This window comes from Carassius auratus, chromosome 11, assembly GCF_003368295.1.
Source record: "Carassius auratus strain Wakin chromosome 11, ASM336829v1, whole genome shotgun sequence".
NCBI lineage: Eukaryota > Metazoa > Chordata > Actinopteri > Cypriniformes > Cyprinidae > Carassius > Carassius auratus.
This window is the reverse complement of record NC_039253.1, coordinates 7,810,402-7,830,470: the sequence shown is the minus strand read 5'-3', so window position 1 is coordinate 7,830,470 and position 20,069 is coordinate 7,810,402. Positions and strand designations below refer to the sequence as shown.

General features: G+C 35.7%; 4 protein-coding genes across 7 annotated transcripts in view; 2 read left to right on the top strand and 2 right to left on the bottom strand.

Moving 5' to 3' along the window:
- Positions 1-364: 364 nt before the first annotated feature.
- brk1 (BRICK1 subunit of SCAR/WAVE actin nucleating complex) lies at positions 365-2,240 on the bottom strand. Its single transcript, XM_026275194.1, has 3 exons — positions 2,028-2,240; positions 1,182-1,264; positions 365-1,088 (listed from the first exon to the last, which is right to left on the bottom strand). The coding sequence occupies exons 1-3, from the start codon at positions 2,143-2,145 to the stop codon at positions 1,062-1,064; spliced, it is 228 nt and encodes a 75-aa protein (XP_026130979.1). The 5' UTR covers positions 2,146-2,240; the 3' UTR covers positions 365-1,061.
- An 18-nt stretch (positions 2,241-2,258) lies between these two features.
- LOC113110910 (uncharacterized) lies at positions 2,259-7,888 on the top strand. Of its 4 annotated transcripts, XR_003293222.1 has the most exons (7): positions 2,259-2,377; positions 3,602-3,646; positions 3,755-4,024; positions 4,101-4,173; positions 6,278-6,409; positions 6,521-6,582; positions 6,660-7,888. XR_003293222.1 is itself a non-coding variant. In XM_026275193.1 (5 exons), the coding sequence occupies exons 1-5, from the start codon at positions 2,280-2,282 to the stop codon at positions 6,938-6,940; spliced, it is 639 nt and encodes a 212-aa protein (XP_026130978.1). In that variant the 5' UTR covers positions 2,259-2,279; the 3' UTR covers positions 6,941-7,888. The 4 variants fall into 4 exon arrangements, 1 of the variants encoding a protein (XP_026130978.1); XR_003293220.1 differs by lacking the exon at positions 3,602-3,646; XM_026275193.1 differs by lacking the exons at positions 3,602-3,646; positions 4,101-4,173 and having other exon boundaries at positions 3,959-4,024.
- A 137-nt stretch (positions 7,889-8,025) lies between these two features.
- LOC113110911 (glutathione peroxidase 1) lies at positions 8,026-9,513 on the bottom strand. The gene is made up of 2 exons (XM_074559940.1): positions 9,157-9,513; positions 8,026-8,659 (listed from the first exon to the last, which is right to left on the bottom strand). The coding sequence occupies exons 1-2, from the start codon at positions 9,382-9,384 to the stop codon at positions 8,309-8,311; spliced, it is 579 nt and encodes a 192-aa protein (XP_074416041.1). The 5' UTR covers positions 9,385-9,513; the 3' UTR covers positions 8,026-8,308.
- Positions 9,514-10,286: 773 nt separating this feature from the next.
- Positions 10,287-20,069, top strand: part of LOC113110909 (testis-expressed protein 264-like) — a 51,525-nt gene continuing 41,742 nt past the window's right edge. Inside the window, 2 exon segments of the mRNA XM_026275192.1 lie at positions 10,287-10,509; positions 10,512-10,784. Of these exon segments, the coding sequence (XP_026130977.1) occupies positions 10,435-10,509; positions 10,512-10,784 (348 nt within the window). The 5' untranslated portion in view covers positions 10,287-10,434.

Here is a 20,069-nt window from a genome sequence, read left to right as displayed (position 1 = left end):
TATCTGAATTAATTTATCTATGAAAACAAGAGTTTCAGTCTTGTGAAGTCTTTCAAAATCAATTCATCAATATCAATTAAAAACATCACCTGTCCATTAGTCAATATTTTCTGATTGTCTTTCTCTGCGTGTAATATATATATATATATATATATATATATATATATATATATATATATATGTATATATATATATATATATATATATATATATATATATATATATATATACACACACACAAATTGCAACTTTTTTTCCCAAGTCATCTCCATCGCAAAAAAATAATTAAATAAAATGAATTGACAAACATATTTTGTACAAATATTGATAGTAAATGGCATGCATTAGTTTAACCACAAACATAACTGTTTAAATTGTTTATTTTATTTTATTGAATGTTTAACCACAAAAACATCTTAACAGACACTAAGACATAAAATTGTGTAAATACAGAAAAACACGTAACACTTTAAAAACAGTCTGATTGGCACTTTAGTGCTCTCCATCCGCCTCTCACTGGAATTTTTCTGAGCAGATGTTTGTTCCATGATAAATGTACAGCAGGCAGCAATGTACTTCAAACACACATTTTGGTAATTTAACAAGAGGACAGACTTGTAAAACACAAGGGCAAATCAAAAATATTATTAGCTATAATAAAAAAATTAAAATAAAGGCATAATGTCTATTTATCCATGGTATTTTCAGTTTACATTTGCATGACCGTTAATATATTGCAAGGAGAGTTCAACAGTTGTTTAATAGCAGACCAGAACAAAACGATATACGACACTGATCTGTTTGCATTAGCAAGCACCACAGAGACAGTAACACGTTGACTAACAGATTAAAAAAAATAAAGGACCAGAGACAGTATAACCTCAGGCATGAAATGAGGCAAACACATATCTGCTTACAGCAAAGACAGCATCACAATGGTCCCATACTGAAATCAACCACAGCCAACCAATAGAAACTTTGTTTGAATAATTAAAGTAAATGAAAAAGACATGAGGTGAGCGTTCGTAGCCATCATCTTCTGCACCGACCCAGGATGATGTCTAAGTCAAGGTTTCCCCTTTTGTGACCTTAAAAGACAAAACAGAGAACAAATCGGCTTTATTTCAAGCAAATTAAAACAAGAAGGTCCAGTAAAATCTTGTTTTTGACTTAAAGCATACTCTGGCTTCAATGTACTCAATCCTCCTCTCCAAAGCAGTAAGTTTCTCATTCAAAGTGGCTAAACGGGACCTGCAGGACATATCTGAAAAATGTAATATACAGAAACATCTTTTATTAGGACACATACAAGAAAAGTCAATGTCCTCTGTCACAAACATCATGCAATAATTTTTAAAATATTGTTTAAAAGAATAAGCAAAAGAATAATGATAATGAATAGACCAAAAAGTTTATAATATACCTAGGAATAAGGATAAAATAAATAATGTTACTATCTAATGAAACTTTATATTTTAAATAATAATTATAAAGATCAAATATTTATCAAATATACTCCATAATTGTTATAAATAAATGACGTTTTCGTTAAATTATTGATATTACAGATATACTGTACCAGCACTGAAATTGGGTCTGGTTTATCAAAACAAACTGCATTAGTCTTTACTGCACCCTGTTTGACCAGAAGCAAAAATGTGTATATAACTACTGAAATATATACTTATTGGTATACTAGCAAATTAAACAAGCATATAACTAATTATTAATCCTTAAAAGTGCAAATCTGAAACATTAGACCAACCCAACCCAACGCCCTCCGTGTTTTTCCTGGTCACTGCACTGCCTGAATGCCTGATAAACTACTTCTTCAACATATATATTCACTTATTATGTTTTTACTTCTAAACGACATTTAAAACAAAACAACTGATATATCCCACATATTTTTCCACGTTACGCAGTCGAAGTTGTGACCCAATGTTCTCGATTAGCATACTAGCGTGAGGAAACGGCGTATTAAATTATTTAAAAATAAACGACAAGCCGCAGATTCTCCATCTTACCGAAGGAGTTGAGGAAATCGGCTATTTTCTTAATGCTGCTGGTGATCACTTCAATATATTCACGGTTCGCCCAGTCTTGATGAATTTCCCTTTGCACGGGATCCTCCTGTCCGGCCATCGTGAGCTAGTTAGTATTAGCATTAGCCGCTGGCTGAGAGGAAGGAGCAGCGCCCCCTGATGGACAAACACAGCAGTCACGGGCATAGACATATACGGGTACTACGATTATTGAGAAGGGTCTGGCTGCAGACCATGGGCGAGTGGAGCTCCACTCTCAAACCGGAAATACGTCACCTCCACTTGAAAACATCAAGATGGCGTCGCCGGGAGTACTTCAAACTTAAACTCAGGTAATTTTATCTCTGCATCGCTAAAATGGTGAACTGACGCTGTTGTAACGCGCAGTGTAAGAAAAACGCACAGGGCTTACGTGAAATTAGTAACATAAGAATACTAAACACTATGGATTTATAGATTTATATCGCGAGCAATGTTGATGTCTGGCCACTGATCATATATCACCACATATAGTAATTTATAGATCAATGTTTCTGTCCAATGTGTTTTTTTATTAAGTTATCAAGTTCAATTACAAACCTTTACCCCACATTTCAACAACTGAACACATATTATTAGTGTCGATACAGCCAAATAGAAAGAAAAAAGATGGAAAAAATAACAAATAACAATAATCACACCATAAGATAAAACAGAATAAATAACGGAAAGAAAAAGAAAGATGTCTTAGGGTCTTATTCTAACAACAAAAACAAGTTCAAAGCATACAAGAGTTTCTGGGCGTTCCTGTCAATCCTGTAATGAAGAGACTTTGCAAATATCTTTAGTTCATTCTTCTATCCGCTGAAGTGAGGTTTAACCTTTAAAAACGTACTTATCTTACTTATCTACTTATCTATGAATCTAGTATTTGCACAAAGCAATTAAGTTATTTATCAAAAAGTCTAGGATCTTTTCCTTCAACAATACTCCAACCTTAACTGAGATCACAGTCAAAGGGTGTATTGATATCTGTTTGAAATGAAGCCAGTTTTGAAATTCCAGCCAAAAAGTCTGTACAGATTCACATTTCAAAAACATATGATCAACAGTTTCAATATCTTTCTCACAGAACCCGCATGAATTGTTCTCCCAATTAAATCTTTCTTGTAGGAAGTGATTAGATGGATAAATGTCCTTTAGAATTTTAAATGTTACTTCTTTGGCTTTAGGAAGAACTGGATAAGTCAAATAAAGCTTCCTTATTTTCTTTGCCTCTTCTTCAATAAATTCTTGAAGAACATACTTTCTTTTCAGTTGACTGGGGAAGTACAGTTTGGATAATACATTTCTGATAAACTTATTTGTTAATTTTTTGCTCTTTACATTTTTACCTTCAGTACATGATGGATAGCATAGGTGTAACTTAGTTTTTGGTGGCTTGTGGTAAAATAACGTAGTGGATAATGAAAGGACACGATCGTTTTGTATGTGTATTCCTTTAGCATTTGTTGTATAATTTTAAAAAGGTCATATGAGGTGGTTGTTTTCATATTTAATTTTTCATTCACCTCCAGGGATAGGATTGGCATGGAAGATGCAGCACTCTTTACATTTTAAATGTATGTTGCCACCTTAGAAGTCAAGGTCTTTTTACATGTGACATTAACATATTTATTTTCTCTATTTTGTTGTTCTGTTATTCTATTGTTTTACTTTTTTTGTTTCAGATCAAATGTATATCAAGTGTTATCCATCCTCATAACACCTCCACAAATAGAGAGTGGAACTTCTGAGCACCATCACCTTGTCTGCTTTGGGGCTGTCATAGTTGAATGATGCAGTACTATTCTGTGTTGAATTTACCTAACGTCAGCACACAGACATAGTATTGTTCCAGTTTTGCTGTGCTCATGTCTTCTTTGTGTCCCCAGCCCAGCAATCAGATGCATCAGAACAACAAAGCACAACTGTGGTGGACCAGGCACCTTCAGCAACAAGTACATTGCTTTAATGATAATTAAATGTCAATATTGTAATTAAACTTGACCCATCTGACGTAATTGTTCATGCCAGAGATTTAACAACACTGTCAGTCAGGAGCATATTTAACAGGAGGCACACTTCAGCTGGCTTGATGGTGACTTCAGTAAGTGTGGTTGACCCTCTTGTTTTGTGGCTATAATAATTAGACTAAGTAATCTCACTCTCTTCCATTTCCTTAACATTACCCTTTTTTTTGTTGATACTGAACCGGTGCAGTGAAGAAATTTAAAGAGACACTATCTAAAGTACAGAAAGCCGTACATAATCTCTAGGTGCAGTCGCCTACAGTGCAGCCAGCTTCACAAAGACTGTGGGGCTGGTCACCAGGAAAATGGGCAACAGGGAGTGCTTTTGGGGTTTTACTCCTCAGATGACCACCCTGGCTACTGTAACTGGGATTGCTTCACAGACAATGGAGGTCTTGAAGAGTAAAGTGTGCGTGCATGTGAACACATTGTGTTATTACAGTAACAATTATGGTCACTTGCAGTTCATGTGTTTTCAGTGTAGTGTAAGATGTGTTAATTATTATTATTACTCAAAAACCATTAAAACTTCTAAATTGTGGAAGTTATTCTTCATTATTTTACTGTGGTTATTTTGTATATGTTGTTATTTTGATTAAAATACAAAATTCAACACACATAATTCTGGTTGAGGTATTATTTAAATAATTTATTTAATATTTCATTTATTTGTCACTGCTAAATATTAAAAACATAAGGTTAACTTTCTAAAATGTATGGAATGTTACATTGGCAGTTGTACACTGGTAAAACAAACATGAACAAATTGATGTCTGTAGTGCAAATTGCTGGGGGGGGGGGGGGGGGGTAAAAAAATGCTGTCTTGTCATAAACCGTAAAAGATTAGTATATATATATATATTTTTTTTTTCTACTAGGTAAAAGTAACAAAGATAAAAGTACAGAACATATTAACATTACGTACAAAGAGGTGACATAACTGGCAAAGCACCCTTTATACGTGTATATAACAAGTAATACAAAACGAAAGTTTGGTGGTAGTGACATATTTTCCCTCTTAAATGGAGCTCCACTCGCCCCCATGGAGGCGACGTAATTCTACGTAAAGTGTTACCCGGACCAACATGGCGGCCGCGTCATTAGTGGAGGCGACGTAATTCTACGGAAAGTGTGGCCCGGTCCAACATGGCGGCGGCGTCCCTAGTGGAGGTGACGTATTTCCGCTCTTGAGTGGAGCTCCACTCGCCCATATGTCTGCAGCCAGACCCTCTTGCGATTATTCGAAAACAAACAAATATGCGATTTAAAAAAAAATGTTTTCAAATGAGTAAAATGTGAGTAAATACATTACGGAAATTTAACAAAAATCATATGATACAAACGCTGTTTTTCGACTTGACTGAAATCTGTAATTTTCTATCTCTTTAATTTTGTATTGATGTAACTTATATTCAGAATGCATCCAGCGCCCACAAACGTAATAAACGGAAAAAGTAAACAATCAGAAAAATAATAACATTCTGATGCACGTTAATAACAGACATTAAACTCCTTGCCCGCGACCATAGCATATCTGGAGATCCACAACGGATCAGCCTTGAATCAAATTATAATAATGTAAATGCCTTTTATCTATATCAATATGTTCGACAATTGTTCGTTTTTTACTGTGTACGCTTACTGATGTGTGACCATTCTTAGCACTGAAATTATTATTATTACCCGTTCTGGCTTACTTTCATATCCATTTATTTTTTTTACGTAAGAGGCCACAAAACGTGACACTTACAGTGTCACCAGCGTCCACTTTCAGTTATTTTTAACGGTAACGTTACAAAAGTAAACATTGTGTGGCTTCACATTCATATTACACGCTGCTATTTCTTATAATGTCTTATCATATTGCAATTGACGTAATTATAAACACATAGGTTTGTAGTGCAAATAGTTGTACCGTTCAAGATATTTATAGCAGCTGAATTGGAAGTCTCACACATCCACAGAAAATAGCTTGTTGCAAATAATGTGGCAAGCCTAGTACCATGTCCAAAAACCGTAATATTAGGGCACTGCTGTTTTATCATATTAAAGTATTTAGTCCTTTTAAACTGTATTGTACAGAGGTCACTAATAAGCACTATTGGAATTGTTTGGATGATATAGTAGTGTGAACTGTCTTTGTTGTGTAACATATTGTGCTTAATTGTTTTAAATCAATAGAGCAATGTCAAGCAAGTTAAGAAACTGTAGACGAAGCCTTGCTGCAGCTTTGGATCAAGCAGCAGATGTTTCTGATTTATCATCGTCGTCTCCAAACAACTGCAGCCTGATTACAACATCACAGGATGACACGTATGTATCTGACAGAGGCCAGATTGCATGTGTTTTTTGTGTGATAAATGTGCTGCAGTTGGCCTAATTATCCTGCTTGTCACCAATAACGAAGGCGTTTTCTATAAATAGGAATGAGGACTTTCAGTGGCGCACACGGTCTGCAAAACTGCAAGATCTTCATGGGCTCCTCGGTCAGTTTTATCATCATCAAAATCATTTCAGGCATGAGACGTGCCAGTTTTGAACTAATTCCCTCCTCTATTCTCAGATGTACAGACCTTGGAGGATCTTGTGGCAAAGCTGGAGTTTGAAAATGAGCTGAACCGCGTCTACAGTAGATTCCTGCAAAGTCAAAACCAAGAGCATGGAGAGAACACAGAAAGTGTGAATAGTGATGTGGAAGAGGGAAGTGCAGGCCGCTGGGTTCACGATAGTAAGGAGGAATATTCCTTCTTGTTAGACGTGATTCTTGAGATAGAGCGGGACAATGACTTCACTGCTGACTGTGATGTCAGTGCTTTGGAGCGGGATTTACAGTTATCATCATAGTTTTGGTGCCCTCAACTATTTTATATATTTCAAAACACAATATGAGCTACTAAAAACTTCTGGCTACTTGGAAAGTTGTATAGATGTATGTTTGTATAGCAGAGTTTATAGCAATACAGTATATGCATGACTTTCTTAATTACTACTTGTGTAAATTAATTCATTTCTGCAATAGGAATCAATATCAATAAAACATTAATAATCACCCCATTGATTCTAAAAGACATGTAATCTATTTTAATAAAACATTGATCTGTTTAAATTACACAGAAAAAAACTGCATTATCTGCCTTTCTCTGAACAAAAAACAGATGACAGAACTGGTGGTAAAATATTCTATATTTGTTCAGATATATTGCTATTGATCTAAGTTTTAATTTGTTTTTGTTTTTATGTCTATATATATTAGACTGAATAAAATAGTAGAAATACTACTAGTGGTCTACACAGTTAAAGATTTTCTTTATTTGCTTGTTATAATTTCAGTTTAATGACTAAATAAACAGTGTTTTTGTTTATAATAGTAAAAAACATTACTATTAATCTAAATCCTTTTACATGTTTTATTTTGTTCTAATATCTTTATACTTATAACACTGAATAAAATATTTACAGGTTATGGCCACTAGTGGTAAATGTATGCTTTTGTTTAGAAATGGTAGAAATATTATTGTGGATCTTTATGGCTTTAATTTTGTCATATCTATATACAGTATGATGTTTCATTTAAATATAATCTCAAAATAACAAGTCTGTGTCATTTTAATTAGGTAAATGACTACATAAGCATATGACACAAGTATGACAAAACATCACTTGCACTGTGGATAGTTTTTTTCAGCATATGCACAAAGTGCACAAAGTGTCAGCATGACAAAGCAAAATCTAAACTGGATTCACTATCATGCTGATGATTAAAACTACGGTTATTTAGTTAGAATTTGGAGGCAAAGGGGCAAATTGTAGCATGTGATCTAAAATAAAAAATTTAAAATGTGGAAGTGAAAGTGTAAGGCTGAGGTTTGAATTATAAACTGCTTCTGCTTTTTTGTTCAGTGTCGCAAACAGAAATAAGGAACAGAACATTTTTTTAATATTTTTTTTTAATCGTTTCGGTTAACAGTTGAAAGATAAATCCTGAGCTGTGCATTTCATGGACAAATTACAACTATTATAATAAACATTCACAGTTACATCAGAAGCTTCCCTCAGAAAGGTTTTAGGAAGCATCTTCATTAAGTAAACAGTTTAAAAATTAGCCGCACTTTAATCATGTCTGCACAGTCGGCTTATATCAAACAACAACTGCAAGTGATATGAAATGGACGGTCTATCTCACATGGCCACAACACCAGGAGAATGCCAGGTTTATTTCGCCCTCTTCAGAAGCTCTTTGATATCTGCTTCAATGTCGATGGTGAGGAACCTTCTGCTGTATCTCTTGAACGGTTCTCCGTCCGGGCCGATGAGGAACTTCTCAAAGTTCCAGGAGATGTCATTCCTGTTCACCGGACTCCAGATGATGAATTTGGGATCCCCCATCAAGGACACGGAGTCGTCACTGGGCTGAGGCAGCTTCTCCTTGAGGAACACAAACAGAGGGTGGGCGTTCACACCGTTCACTTCCAGCTTCTCCAGAAGCTGGAAATTTGGCTCGAAGCCATTTCCAGGACGGACGTACTTCAGAGACAGCAGAATTTCATCATTCTTGGTGTTCTCCTGTTGAGCAACCAAAATTGCACAATACATTAAGCAATAAATCAGATAACGGCACATGAACTTAGAATCGGTTATAGGTTTTTTTCCATTGTCATTGCTATCAAAAAATTAATATAGCTTTTCTGATAGCGATAACAGATTGTGAAATGTTTCAATCACTTGAACAAGGCAAATCACTGAAAATGGGAATTAGAATAAAATTTTATATTAATATATTATATCAACAACGAAATAATCAGTTTAAAAAGCTTTAATGTATTAACAATACATTATAACAATACAATATTGATATAAAATATATATATTTAAAAACTGAACATTAACTTATTTAACTATATTGTTAATAATTGAATATCTTATATATCTTATATATAAATAACATTATAAATATATGTATTTATGATAAATGCATTAATTTAAATAATAATCCCTAGTATAATTTATCCTTTAAAGATCTGAAAAAAGCAGTAAGTGAAGAATGCGCCCCTCGGTCTCACCTGATGTCCGAACTGGTTGCAGGGAGCGCCCAGGACCACGAGCCCCTGATCAGCGTAGCGGCTGTGGAGCTCGTTCATCTGGGTGTAATCCCTGACTGTTGTGCCTCAAAGCGACGCCACATTTTCAATAAGCACCACTTTACCTTTGAGAGACGAAAAATTCAGGATTTCCCCTGTCAAAAGTTTGGCGGACAGATCATAAAACTTCTTCGCGGCCCCTGCCATCATCTAACACGCCGTTTACTGCGAAGATCGAAGCGTAAAGTGATGTTTTACCAACAAACCTTCAGTTGAACCTTGAAATAAACCTTGAGTCACAGAGAGGAGGCGTGTCAATACAGTTCAAGGAAGTGCATGATGCAGCTCGGGAGGTCAGCGAGAGCTAAATACTGGTAAATACTGCCATCTTCTGTCAAATTGGTGTATTGCATTCCAAGCCATGCATATCCACGTATATTTGTAATTAAGATAAAAATAATAATAATAAATAATAAATAAAAGATATATAGGCTATATATATCCTAAATATATACAGAACCTAAGTATTTTTTTTTATAAAAATGTTTATCAAATGTAATACATATTTTTATTGATATTTATTATTAATTTACCTCATTTGGCCGATATATTTTGGAATATTTTAATAAAATTCTCAAAACATATAACTTTGAACATTTCAGCTCTTGAATCAGAGTGCTTTTGTTTTCCAGTAGGATCTGTTGCTGGTTATTAAAATATGTTATAGGTCTGTATGGATAAATTACTAAAGAAATAAGCTCGAAGAAGTCAAGTTTTACAGTGAATTTATAACAGACGCGACGCGAAGCGGTAAGTTTGTGCAAATGTCTCGGCGGTCTACTTTGCAGTGTTCTTAACTTTTTAAATTATGTTGCATAAAGTCAGTCCGAACCAAATACAGGCAACCCTTAGCATACATTCATGACGAAACTTGAACCGTTTAGAAAAACGTTCGGTATTAAATTATAAATGACAGGTCTCAGTAAAAGTGAATTGCTAGCGTTTAGAAGAAAAAAAAATCATAACAGTCGTTAAAAAACACTTTTTAAATAATAACTGTTAAATAGCTCCCACCCCTATAACAAGAGAATGGTTTCGTCCAGGAAGCTCGTTCTGTGTCTAGGGAAGTGAATCTACGCTTCTGAGTGACTGCGCTTCATCTACAACTAAATTCTGATTATTCTTGAAAAAAATCCTCTAATCTGAGTCAATTTATTCTTTAACTAATGCAGTCGCTCAGTAAAAGCGGGTGATTTTTGAATGAGTGGACCAGAGAGACTGTTATCCTCAATAAGAGCAGCTCTCGGTTATTCTTTAGGCACTTTACCCTCAGAATCCAGCGTTCAGCTGACATGTGGGAATGGCAGATTTTGAGTCTCACAGGCTTCATCTCTCTAGTTATTCTTCTCGTAGCTGTATGTTATATCCTGTACTCTGGCCTGGCCACTGAAATCCACACCAGGACTGGTTTTCCCCCGGTCAGGAGCATCACTATAGCCTATAAATACAGAGTGGGACCTTATAAAGACTGTGGGTCTCTGTTCAGAGAGAGCTGCAGCATTGGACCCACGCTGCCACGCATTGGGATCTTTTATGATGATCCAAAGAAGGTGAGTCGAGCTTTGAATGAATGAGGACACTAGTGTACTCTGATAGGGGCCCTTAGGGGACCCTTCATTGCTATGTCAAGAAAACACTGTTTTATTGTTGCATTCTATCTATATAGGGTGAATTCAGGTAAAGTTGCTTGCTTGTAATTTCTTTTATTACCTTTGTTAATCTTAAGGTCCAACTGTAGCAACACTTAGCAACCGTCCAATTTTTTTGTTTACATTATATATGTATGTGTACAGTTTATATTTATTTTATACATAAACCCATTTTACACACATTTACATTCATACATTTATATATTCATATTCTTTAATTTTATATCACATATAAATATATTAAATATATAAACATAACATATTTTTCTTAAATGTATACATGCATGTGTTTGTATTTATATGTAGTAATAAATATACACAGTATACACGCATATATTATGTAAACTTTTATTTTGGATGCATTATGAAACAAATGTATTCAGCTTAGACTAGCAAATTTGAGTAAAAATTAGTCAAATTCATAAGGTCACTCAATTCATGCATAAATGAACAAACTGACATTAAATTTGCTGAAATAAAATAACTTTACAGCATATAAAAAATGTGACTACAACACCATGTCCAACAACTAATAGGTAATATATATATTGTAAAATATTATTGTAAAACTTTTTTTTCTTTAATTGTGATCTGTTAAAGCTTTATACTCTGCATCTATTTTGCTCCTATCATCCTTTCTTCACTTTTGCCTTCATTTCTGCTCTCTTCCCTTTCTTAACCCCCTTGAGCAAAGCATATATTGAGATTGAACTGCCAACTTTACCTGATGGCTCACTACACACGTTACATTTAGGAGGAAATACTGCAAATTTTAAGGAATAATGTGATTTGTTCTGTATTTTCCCTTTAAATGTACTAAACATCTAATTCCCCCAACCATCATCACTCTCATTATATCATACTAATATGTATGTCATGTGTGAATAACACAGTTATAGTAGTAGCTGTGAATGTAGTGAATGTTGTGGCTTCAGAGCTGTTTCCTGTTTCCTGATCACACAGTATGCAGCGCTCAGCACATCTGACACATTACACATGCATTGCACTTTAATTCTCCTCATGAAAGTAAATTGCTTCAATTACTTTAAGGAATTCATTACATTTAAATTTGCTGTTTGGATTCTTTGCTTTGCTGTGTCATCTGTTTCCCTCCAAGTAGGCTAATCTCATACAAAGGTCTTACAAGAGCGCTTTTCATTAGAAATGTTATGCACACAAGTCTGTATTGCATATGTCTTCTATTAAGTGTTATTTTATCAATATTCTTTATTAATTTGAAGTCTGTTGGTGATTTAAGTGCATTATTTCTATTAGCAGTTAACTTACGGTGTTGAAGATCCTCATTATCCACTAGATGGAGGTGTTGATTTTGGTATTTTGTGCACTAATGTTGATTATGCTGTTGACCTTGTGGGGGTGGAATATGTTTGTATGTTCTGATATTTTGATATAATTGGATTATCTGTTATTGTGGGGCTCTTATCACATATAATCTCATTTTGTCAAATATAATCAAGATAAATGGTGTTAAATGTTCCAATTTGCCTTCTGAACACATATTTTCAATATACCTTATTGTAAAATGCATCTCGCAGTGTAAATGCATTATTACTAAAGCCAGCAAACTAGTCATGGCTATTACATTATAAAACAGGTTTAGACTGATTACATTTACATTTATCTGTTACAGCAGTGTTCCTACTAAAGTAAGAGTGGCAACATTAAAGGAACAGAAGGAAATTCTTTCATCAAATTTTCACCTTCATGTACTTCCAAACCATTTTATTTACAAAAACATATTTTGAATAATCTCTTTTCAGTTAAATTACAAGATTTTTTTTTTTAATGATAAAATTACCCAACTAAAAGCAGTTCTTTAATTCAGTTCATTGTCAAGATCTGACTCAAGAGAATGATTCATTCATAAATCTTGACATTTCTAGTTCAAGTTTAAATGTCTCTTTGTTGTTCCAAGAAAATTCAGCTCAAAAATTATAAAATAATTCCAGTGGTGTTTCAGTGCTGTATGCAAGTCAAGCAGATCATAAGAGTTTATGTATATTGTTATTATATTCGACCATAGACCACAAAACCAGTCTTAAGTCTCTGGGGTATATTTATAGCAAAAGCCAAAAAAACATTGTATGTGTCAAAATGATACATTTTTCTTTTAAGACAAAAATCATTAGTATATTAAGTAAAGATCATGTTCCATTAGGATATATTGTACATTTATGAACTTACTAATCAAAAATACATTTTGATATTTAATATGCATTGCAAATAACTTCAATTGGGCAGATTTTCAAATAGTTGTATCTCGGCCAAATACTGTCCTATCCTACCAAACCATACATCATTGGAAAGCTTATTTATTCATCTTTTATATGCTGTATAATTCTAAATAAATAAATAAAAATTGACCATTAAGACTGGTTTTGTGGTCCAGGGTCACATATATACGCATTTAAATCCTACAGGCTAAATTGTGATGTTGTTTGGACTGAGTTCAGAGTCAGTTGAGTACAGATAGTAGAGAACGGAGGAGGGCAAGCATAAGTAGCCGACTGAAGCAATCTAGTGTGTCTGGTTTAATTTAGAGAAAGGTGACAACTTATTATTGCATGATCCTGAGCCTGGGCTGGACTTGATCTCAAAATGTCAGAAAAACAGAAAAGGTAAATGTGTCTGAGTTGGTGCCCTATACTTACTTTGCTTGGCCTTAGTGCCCTCACACTTTTAGGGAATATAAATGAGCTCATAGCGCAACTTCTGTGACTCTTCATCTGACCTTCAGTGGCTCCAGTTGCCGTCTGGGTTCAATAACTTTTCAAGTTGTTTAGTTCTCACAAAGTTTGCAACAGAGCGTTTTGTTTGAGACTTAGAAGTGTATTTATGTATATGTTTTTTTGCGTGCAAAAAAAGAAATACTTAACAGGAGCTAAGGGGACTGTCAAAAAATAACTATCATTTTGGTAGCAGAGGAAGAGCAGAAACCCACCAGCCTGTTCTAGACGATGCTTTTAATCAGTTTGTGTAGGCTGACGGTGTTACTGGAGTTATTTATTGGAAAAGAAAGTCTCTCGCTTTTCTTGTTTGTGCACAAGACCTTCTTGCATTATCACATTTCTCACGCTTCCTGCCCACCTCCTCCTTGACCAGTCAAAACGGTTAACGTGTACTCAACCCCCCAACAGAAAGCCCTGGAATAGAGTCTGACTCTTGATTGACAGCTCGGTCATACTTTCAAAAGCTCATTGTCAATGACAGACTGTTTTTTTTTTCTTTCCCCAAGTCCCCAATTAACAACTGTCCAAAGCTCCACACAAACAGCCATGGCCAAGTCCAGATCCAGCTCAGCTAATTGGCATAATGATCTCAGCTCGTTAAGAGAGAAGCCTGGGGTGCTAAACCCGGGGGTCAGAAGCTCCCAAAGGCTGCTAATAGAAAGTAGAGAGAGGCAGGAGCAGGATTGGAAAACAATGGACTCCTCTGGGATGAAGGATTTTACCACAAGGATTGGCGTGAGCACCGTGGTCCCTCTATTTCTGATTCACTGACTGCTACTGTAGTCTGCAAGCCCCCAAGCTTTTGGGAACTTCCTCTCATCAGGCCAAACAATGCGGTGGAAGTGAAATCCCATGGGTCTGAAGATGGTTGCCATGGATAAGAAGAGCCGGGGAGACTTCTTCACATGCCGGAATCTGTGAAGGGCCATGAAAGGCATTCCAGTCCCTAAGTGACGGAGACTTTTAGGGTTTGCTCTTTCTCTGTTCTGTTCAGGCACTCATTGAGTGTTTTCTGTTGTGAAGAACTGAGAACGACTTGATGAGCTTAATAGCTTAATCTGATCATCTTCATGATCCATCAGTCCTGATGAAAATTGACTAGTGACAGAAAAGATAATGTCAACAAAGTGCCATTTTCGGGAGGGAACTTAAGCATCCTGCTGTCAGCAAACGTCTCGGAACAGAATTCCAACTGGCTCTCGCCATCAAAACTATTAGTATTTTCACAGCATCCTGGCTGTCTGAGGATGGCAGGAACATGAAAAGGCAGTCCGCTGTGAAGATGCGGATAGCGGCAGTGACAGCGAGGGGGGAGGGAAGATGCGAGAGCTTTTTTTAAAGCGCGTCTGAAGTGATGAATAAATGAGTCTGCCTTCCAAGGTATTTTGGAGTCGATTTCCCAGAGGACTGCTTCGACACCGTAACCTCAGTGACATTTCACGAATTTGCCTGAAATGGATTTGACTGCTAGTTGACAAGGAAAATGACAAAAGTAAAATGGAAGCGCTACGCTGACAGTTACATATGCTCATCGGTACTTCTGTCTTTCTGTCAGTTCAGTGTCTTAAATTATCTTTTCTCGCCATATTTCAATGTCTACAAGTTTGTCTTTTCAGAGATTTACCTCAGTCGTGACTAAACATGCCACCTCAAAGTTAACCCTCCTTCCTGTACCCACATCGCAACTCCTTTAAACCCAATTTTCAGAGTCTGTATAAACTCTTCCAGTTGTCAGCAGGAGGATATGATTATTGTGGTTTGACTTACTGGTATTTTGATGGGAGGTTTATTGTATGGCGTGGTGTGATGTAGTGGTTAAGGCTCAGTGAAGACTGAAAGTCATAAGGTTGCTAGTTTGACTCCATTAACCATCACCATTTTGCCTTTAAACAGGCACTTAAAGTCAACATGAAATGGCAGTGGTAATCTATTACACTTCTGTAATGTGCTTTAAAGTGAAGCAGGAGCAATTGGGCATTCATTAGATCGTAAAATATATGTTTTTGGTCACACTTCATTTTAAGGCCCAATTCTTGCCATTAACAAACCATTAACTATGGCTTTTGCCTCAATAAACTCCTAATTTGCTGATCATTTATAGTTTGTGGGGTAGTTGTTAAGTTTTAGGTATTGATTAGGGACGTAGAATATGGTCATGCAGAATATGTGCTTTATAGGTATTAATAAACTGTCAATATGTTAATAAACACATAACTATATGACAAAAATATGTAATGGAGGCAGGGTATTTAAGAATTTAACACAGTGGACGACAGATATTCAAGTAATTATCAAACTAAGTAATTACACCATTTAGAAGTATTTTATCTGTGGTATAAGTTTGGTAAAAAAAAAAAACTGATACCGGTATATCTGCGACAGGCTTATATGATAAAATATGATAAAATTGCCAAAACGATATATCAGTCGAACTCTAGTGCTTGGTTTTCAATTTACTTTTTGGTAAATCAGCCTACCTGATTATTGCGAATAATGCTGTTGTTCATTGACAAAACATGCACAAAATATGATTGTGGTTTTGCGCAGCTTGTCCATGAACAATATGGAAGCATATGGGTAGCATTATTCAATTTGGGATGTAATATGCAAAATGACAATGCAATATGTAAAATAGCAATGCATTTCTGTATTTACATTTACATTTTCCAATACATCTGTGCAACGTTTGGTGCAAAATGAAAATGAAAATTAAATTACATAATTTTCATTTGCCATATACTACACCAGTTTTAATATGTAAAATGAATATTAATTTTAACGCTTTATAAGTTGCAAAATTAAAATGAAAATGTATTACAGAAATGATTAGATATGTCTAACATGTTAAAGCAAAAACTGTGGCAAAATGATCATTTAAATGCTATTTTTCTTAATTGCATTAACACTCAAAGTCAAGACACTTACGATTGCATTTTCATTCGGTGTCCCGCAATGAATGTAGCAAAACTCAATGTGCACATTGAAAATGCATTCCGAGCCGATCACGTGTCCCCGCCCTCGCGCCACGTCAATCACTGTGTGAACAAGGCGGGGCTTGCAGAAGGTCAGAGACTCAAGTCTCAAGAAGAGGATTCAATCAAGTGAGACAACATGGACAAGACAGTTGGTCCGTGTATGTTTTGATCATTTCGGTTTATGGCTTCAATATTTCATTTGGACTTGTGGGCGGAGCTGAAACGCTGCTTTCATCTGATTGGTCGAATCGGATCGGTTTTCATCTGACAGCCTTCAGCTGAAATGTCTGAAACTACACTCACTGTTAATTAGCATAATATTTGAATCAGATGTAGCTGGGCAAATTCGTGCTGCTGAGACCTGCAAATTATTTCTAGGTTGTAGTATTGTATGAATATTGTCCCACTGATAAAAACAGTGCAAATAGTTCTGTCCCTTTGGATAACAGTGAAGTGGAAATAAATATAGTTAAATTTATGAAATAGATTTTTTGGGAAGGTAAGTCTGGCCAGTTATACAAGCAACACGAGTCGGACGAGTCTAAAGATATGAGCTGAATTGGGTGAAACATTAAAGTTCTAGTCTGTGTCAATTACTCTCATAATAAATAATAATAATAATGTTACCTGTATTTTTCGGTATAAGTTGCATCAGTCCAAAAATACGTCATGACGAGGAAAAAAAACATATATAAGTCGCACTGGACTATATGTCACATTTATTCAAGACCAAGATAAAACATTACCGTCTACAGCCGCGAGAGGGCGCTCTGCGGTAGGCTACAGGAGCACTGAACTATATTCATTTTTACAATTATTTATTAATGTCACACACACACATACCTAGTGCCTTATGACTTAAAAGATGAGAGTGGTAAATGTTACAGACATGGAACTGTTCAGTCTATTATTGATTTTAATTTCCACTTCACTGTTATCCAAAGGGACAGAACTATTTGCACTGTATTAATCAGTGGGACAATATTCATACAATACTACAACCTAGAAATAATTAGCAGGTCTCAGCAGCACGAATTTGCCCAGCTACATCTGATTCAAATATTATGCTAATTAACAGTGAGCGTAGTTTCAGACATTTCAGTGCTTCACTCGCACTGACTCTTATTCTGCCTGAAAGAATGACAAGACCGAGCTGAAGGCTGTCAGATGAAAACCGATCCGATTCGACCAATCAGATGAAAGCAGCGTTTCAGCTCCACCCACAAATCCGAATGAAATATTGAAGCCATAAACCGAAATGATCAAAACATACACGGACCAACTGTCTTGTCCATGTTGTCTCACTTGATTGAATCCTCTTCTTGAGACTTGAGTCTCTGACCTTCTGCAAGCCCCACCTTGTTCACGCAGTGATTGACGTGGCGCGAGGGCGGGGACATGTGATCGGCTCGGAATGCATTTTCAATGTGCACACTGAATTTTGCTACATTCATTGCGGGACACCGAATGAAAATGCAATCGTAAGTGTCTTGACTGTGAGTGTTAATGCAATTAAGAAAAATAGCATTTAAATGATCATTTTGCCACAGTTTTTGCTTTAACATGTTAGACATATCTAATCATTTCTGTAATACATTTTCATTTTAATTTTGCAACTTATAAAGCGTTAAAATTAATATTCATTTTACATTTTAAAACTGGTGTAGTAAATGGCAAATGAAAATTATGTAATAATTTAATTTTCATTTTCATTTTGCACCAAACGTTGCACAAATGTATTGGAAAATGTAAATGTAAATACAGAAATGCATTGCCATTTTACATATTGCATTGTCATTTTGCATATTACATCCCAAAATGAATAATGCTACCCATATGCTTCCATAGTACAATGGCTCTGTGTAGTTAATGCTGCTCCATGTGAAAGCGCGCAGGTGATCGGGATTTTCCGCTGATTACAGAACCAGCTTTGTACTGGCAAAATGCGCAATAAATATCGCATGCGATTTATCGTGTAGCTCTACTTTGTATTTTTAGTTTACTTGATGTTTAAATTGCTTAATTTACACTTCATTATTTTTAAATAATAAAATAAAATGTTACAAAGTTTGTTACAAATTTATACACTTTCAGTTTGTTAAATTTTGAACATTTACCTACTTTACACATCAAATAAATGATATGCCTTTTTAGCAAGAGTAAAATTTAGTAAGATTATCATTAAGTTTAAATGACTTTTTTGTCAAAAGAAATAAAATCACTGAAATGTATTTGTAGTATAGAAATATATTTTAAAATATAATTTATATAATATATTTGGTTATATTAGTTATATGTAATTTTTGTGATACAATTCACTAATGATGATTCATTTTTTCTGTGGAGTTGCCCTGTAATATTTGACATCATGTTTAAATGATCATTGTCCTGAAGACACTCTGTTGACTAAACTGTTGACAGAACATGGTCTCTGACAATCCCTGAAGTTTTGTTGTTGTTGATCTCATTTATTTATAATCTAATGCCATGTTGGCAGAGACTTAGTCACAATTTCTGTCAAAGGCTCTGAGCAAATGGAGGCTTAGTGACAGGCCAGTCTGTTAAAACACGCTCCCCGTGAACAACACCTGCTGGGAGCACATCAGGAATCCAGACCTCCCGCAGACCAGGGCCTCAGAGCGATCCAGCTGTGAACAGACTACTCAAAGAATTATGCGATTCTGTTGAAGGATCAGAATTGATTAGGACTCTAATATAAACACCAAATGATCTTGAGAGAAAACTAAAGCCAGTTTCACTTGGTTCTCTGCTTTTATGATTGATATTTCTCCTGACTGGCAGTGCAGTCTATTCCTAGAGGACTCGGCAGGAGGCCGAAAGTGACCCAGAAGTCTACGAGACGAATGAACACTTTCCTCCAATTTAAAGGATGGATGTTCTGGGAACTGTTGCAGCCTCTTTTCTAAACAGACCTCCATCTGTCACAGTCTAGCTTCGGCGACCTACCCCTTTTTCCTCCAAATCCTCGAGAGACCTGAACCCCAAGCCGAGACTGGGTTGTACAGTCCATCTCAAATTTCCCCGGTGTCCTCATTTGCAAGCATATATTCCTTTGGTTGGTGAAAGCATGAGCCGTGCTTGAAAAGTGACAGTTGGGCATCCATCCAGACTGGTCTCGAAGCTGCCAGACTATGCACAGTCTTATCAAACTACAGCTTCATTGTGTTTTTCTTTTTTCGCCACACAATGCCACCTGCTCATGCAACTCCATCTAATCCTGTATTTATAAGCTTTTCTCAGCCATCGCTTTGTTTATTCTCATTAAGATAGCTTTTCCTCTGTGACTCACTGAATCGTGGATGCTTCCTGTTGTCTTTGAACACAACTGTGCTAGCGAGAGTGAGGGAGTTCTTGCTGCTTATTTGTTGCACAAGATAAGCATTGTGAGATGTGTTCGGCTCCTTCTGGTGATTACTGCAGGCAGCTGATGGGTTTTAATG

Excerpts from the sequence above, each read along its gene's own strand:
- brk1 (XM_026275194.1), bottom strand. The coding sequence starts at position 2,145 with ATGGCCGGACAGGAGGATCCCGTGCAAAGGGAAATTCATCAAGACTGG. Across the intron at positions 1,265-2,027 it reads CGATTTCCTCAACTCCTTCG|ATATGTCCTGCAGGTCCCGT; the intron begins GTAAGATGGAGA and ends TACATTTTTCAG. Across the intron at positions 1,089-1,181 it reads TTGAGTACATTGAAGCCAGA|GTCACAAAAGGGGAAACCTT; the intron begins GTATGCTTTAAG and ends TTGTCTTTTAAG.
- LOC113110910 (XM_026275193.1), top strand. The coding sequence starts at position 2,280 with ATGGGCGAGTGGAGCTCCACTCTCAAACCGGAAATACGTCACCTCCAC. Across the intron at positions 2,378-3,958 it reads TACTTCAAACTTAAACTCAG|CCCAGCAATCAGATGCATCA; the intron begins GTAATTTTATCT and ends TTGTGTCCCCAG. Across the intron at positions 6,410-6,520 it reads ACAACATCACAGGATGACAC|GAATGAGGACTTTCAGTGGC; the intron begins GTATGTATCTGA and ends TTCTATAAATAG.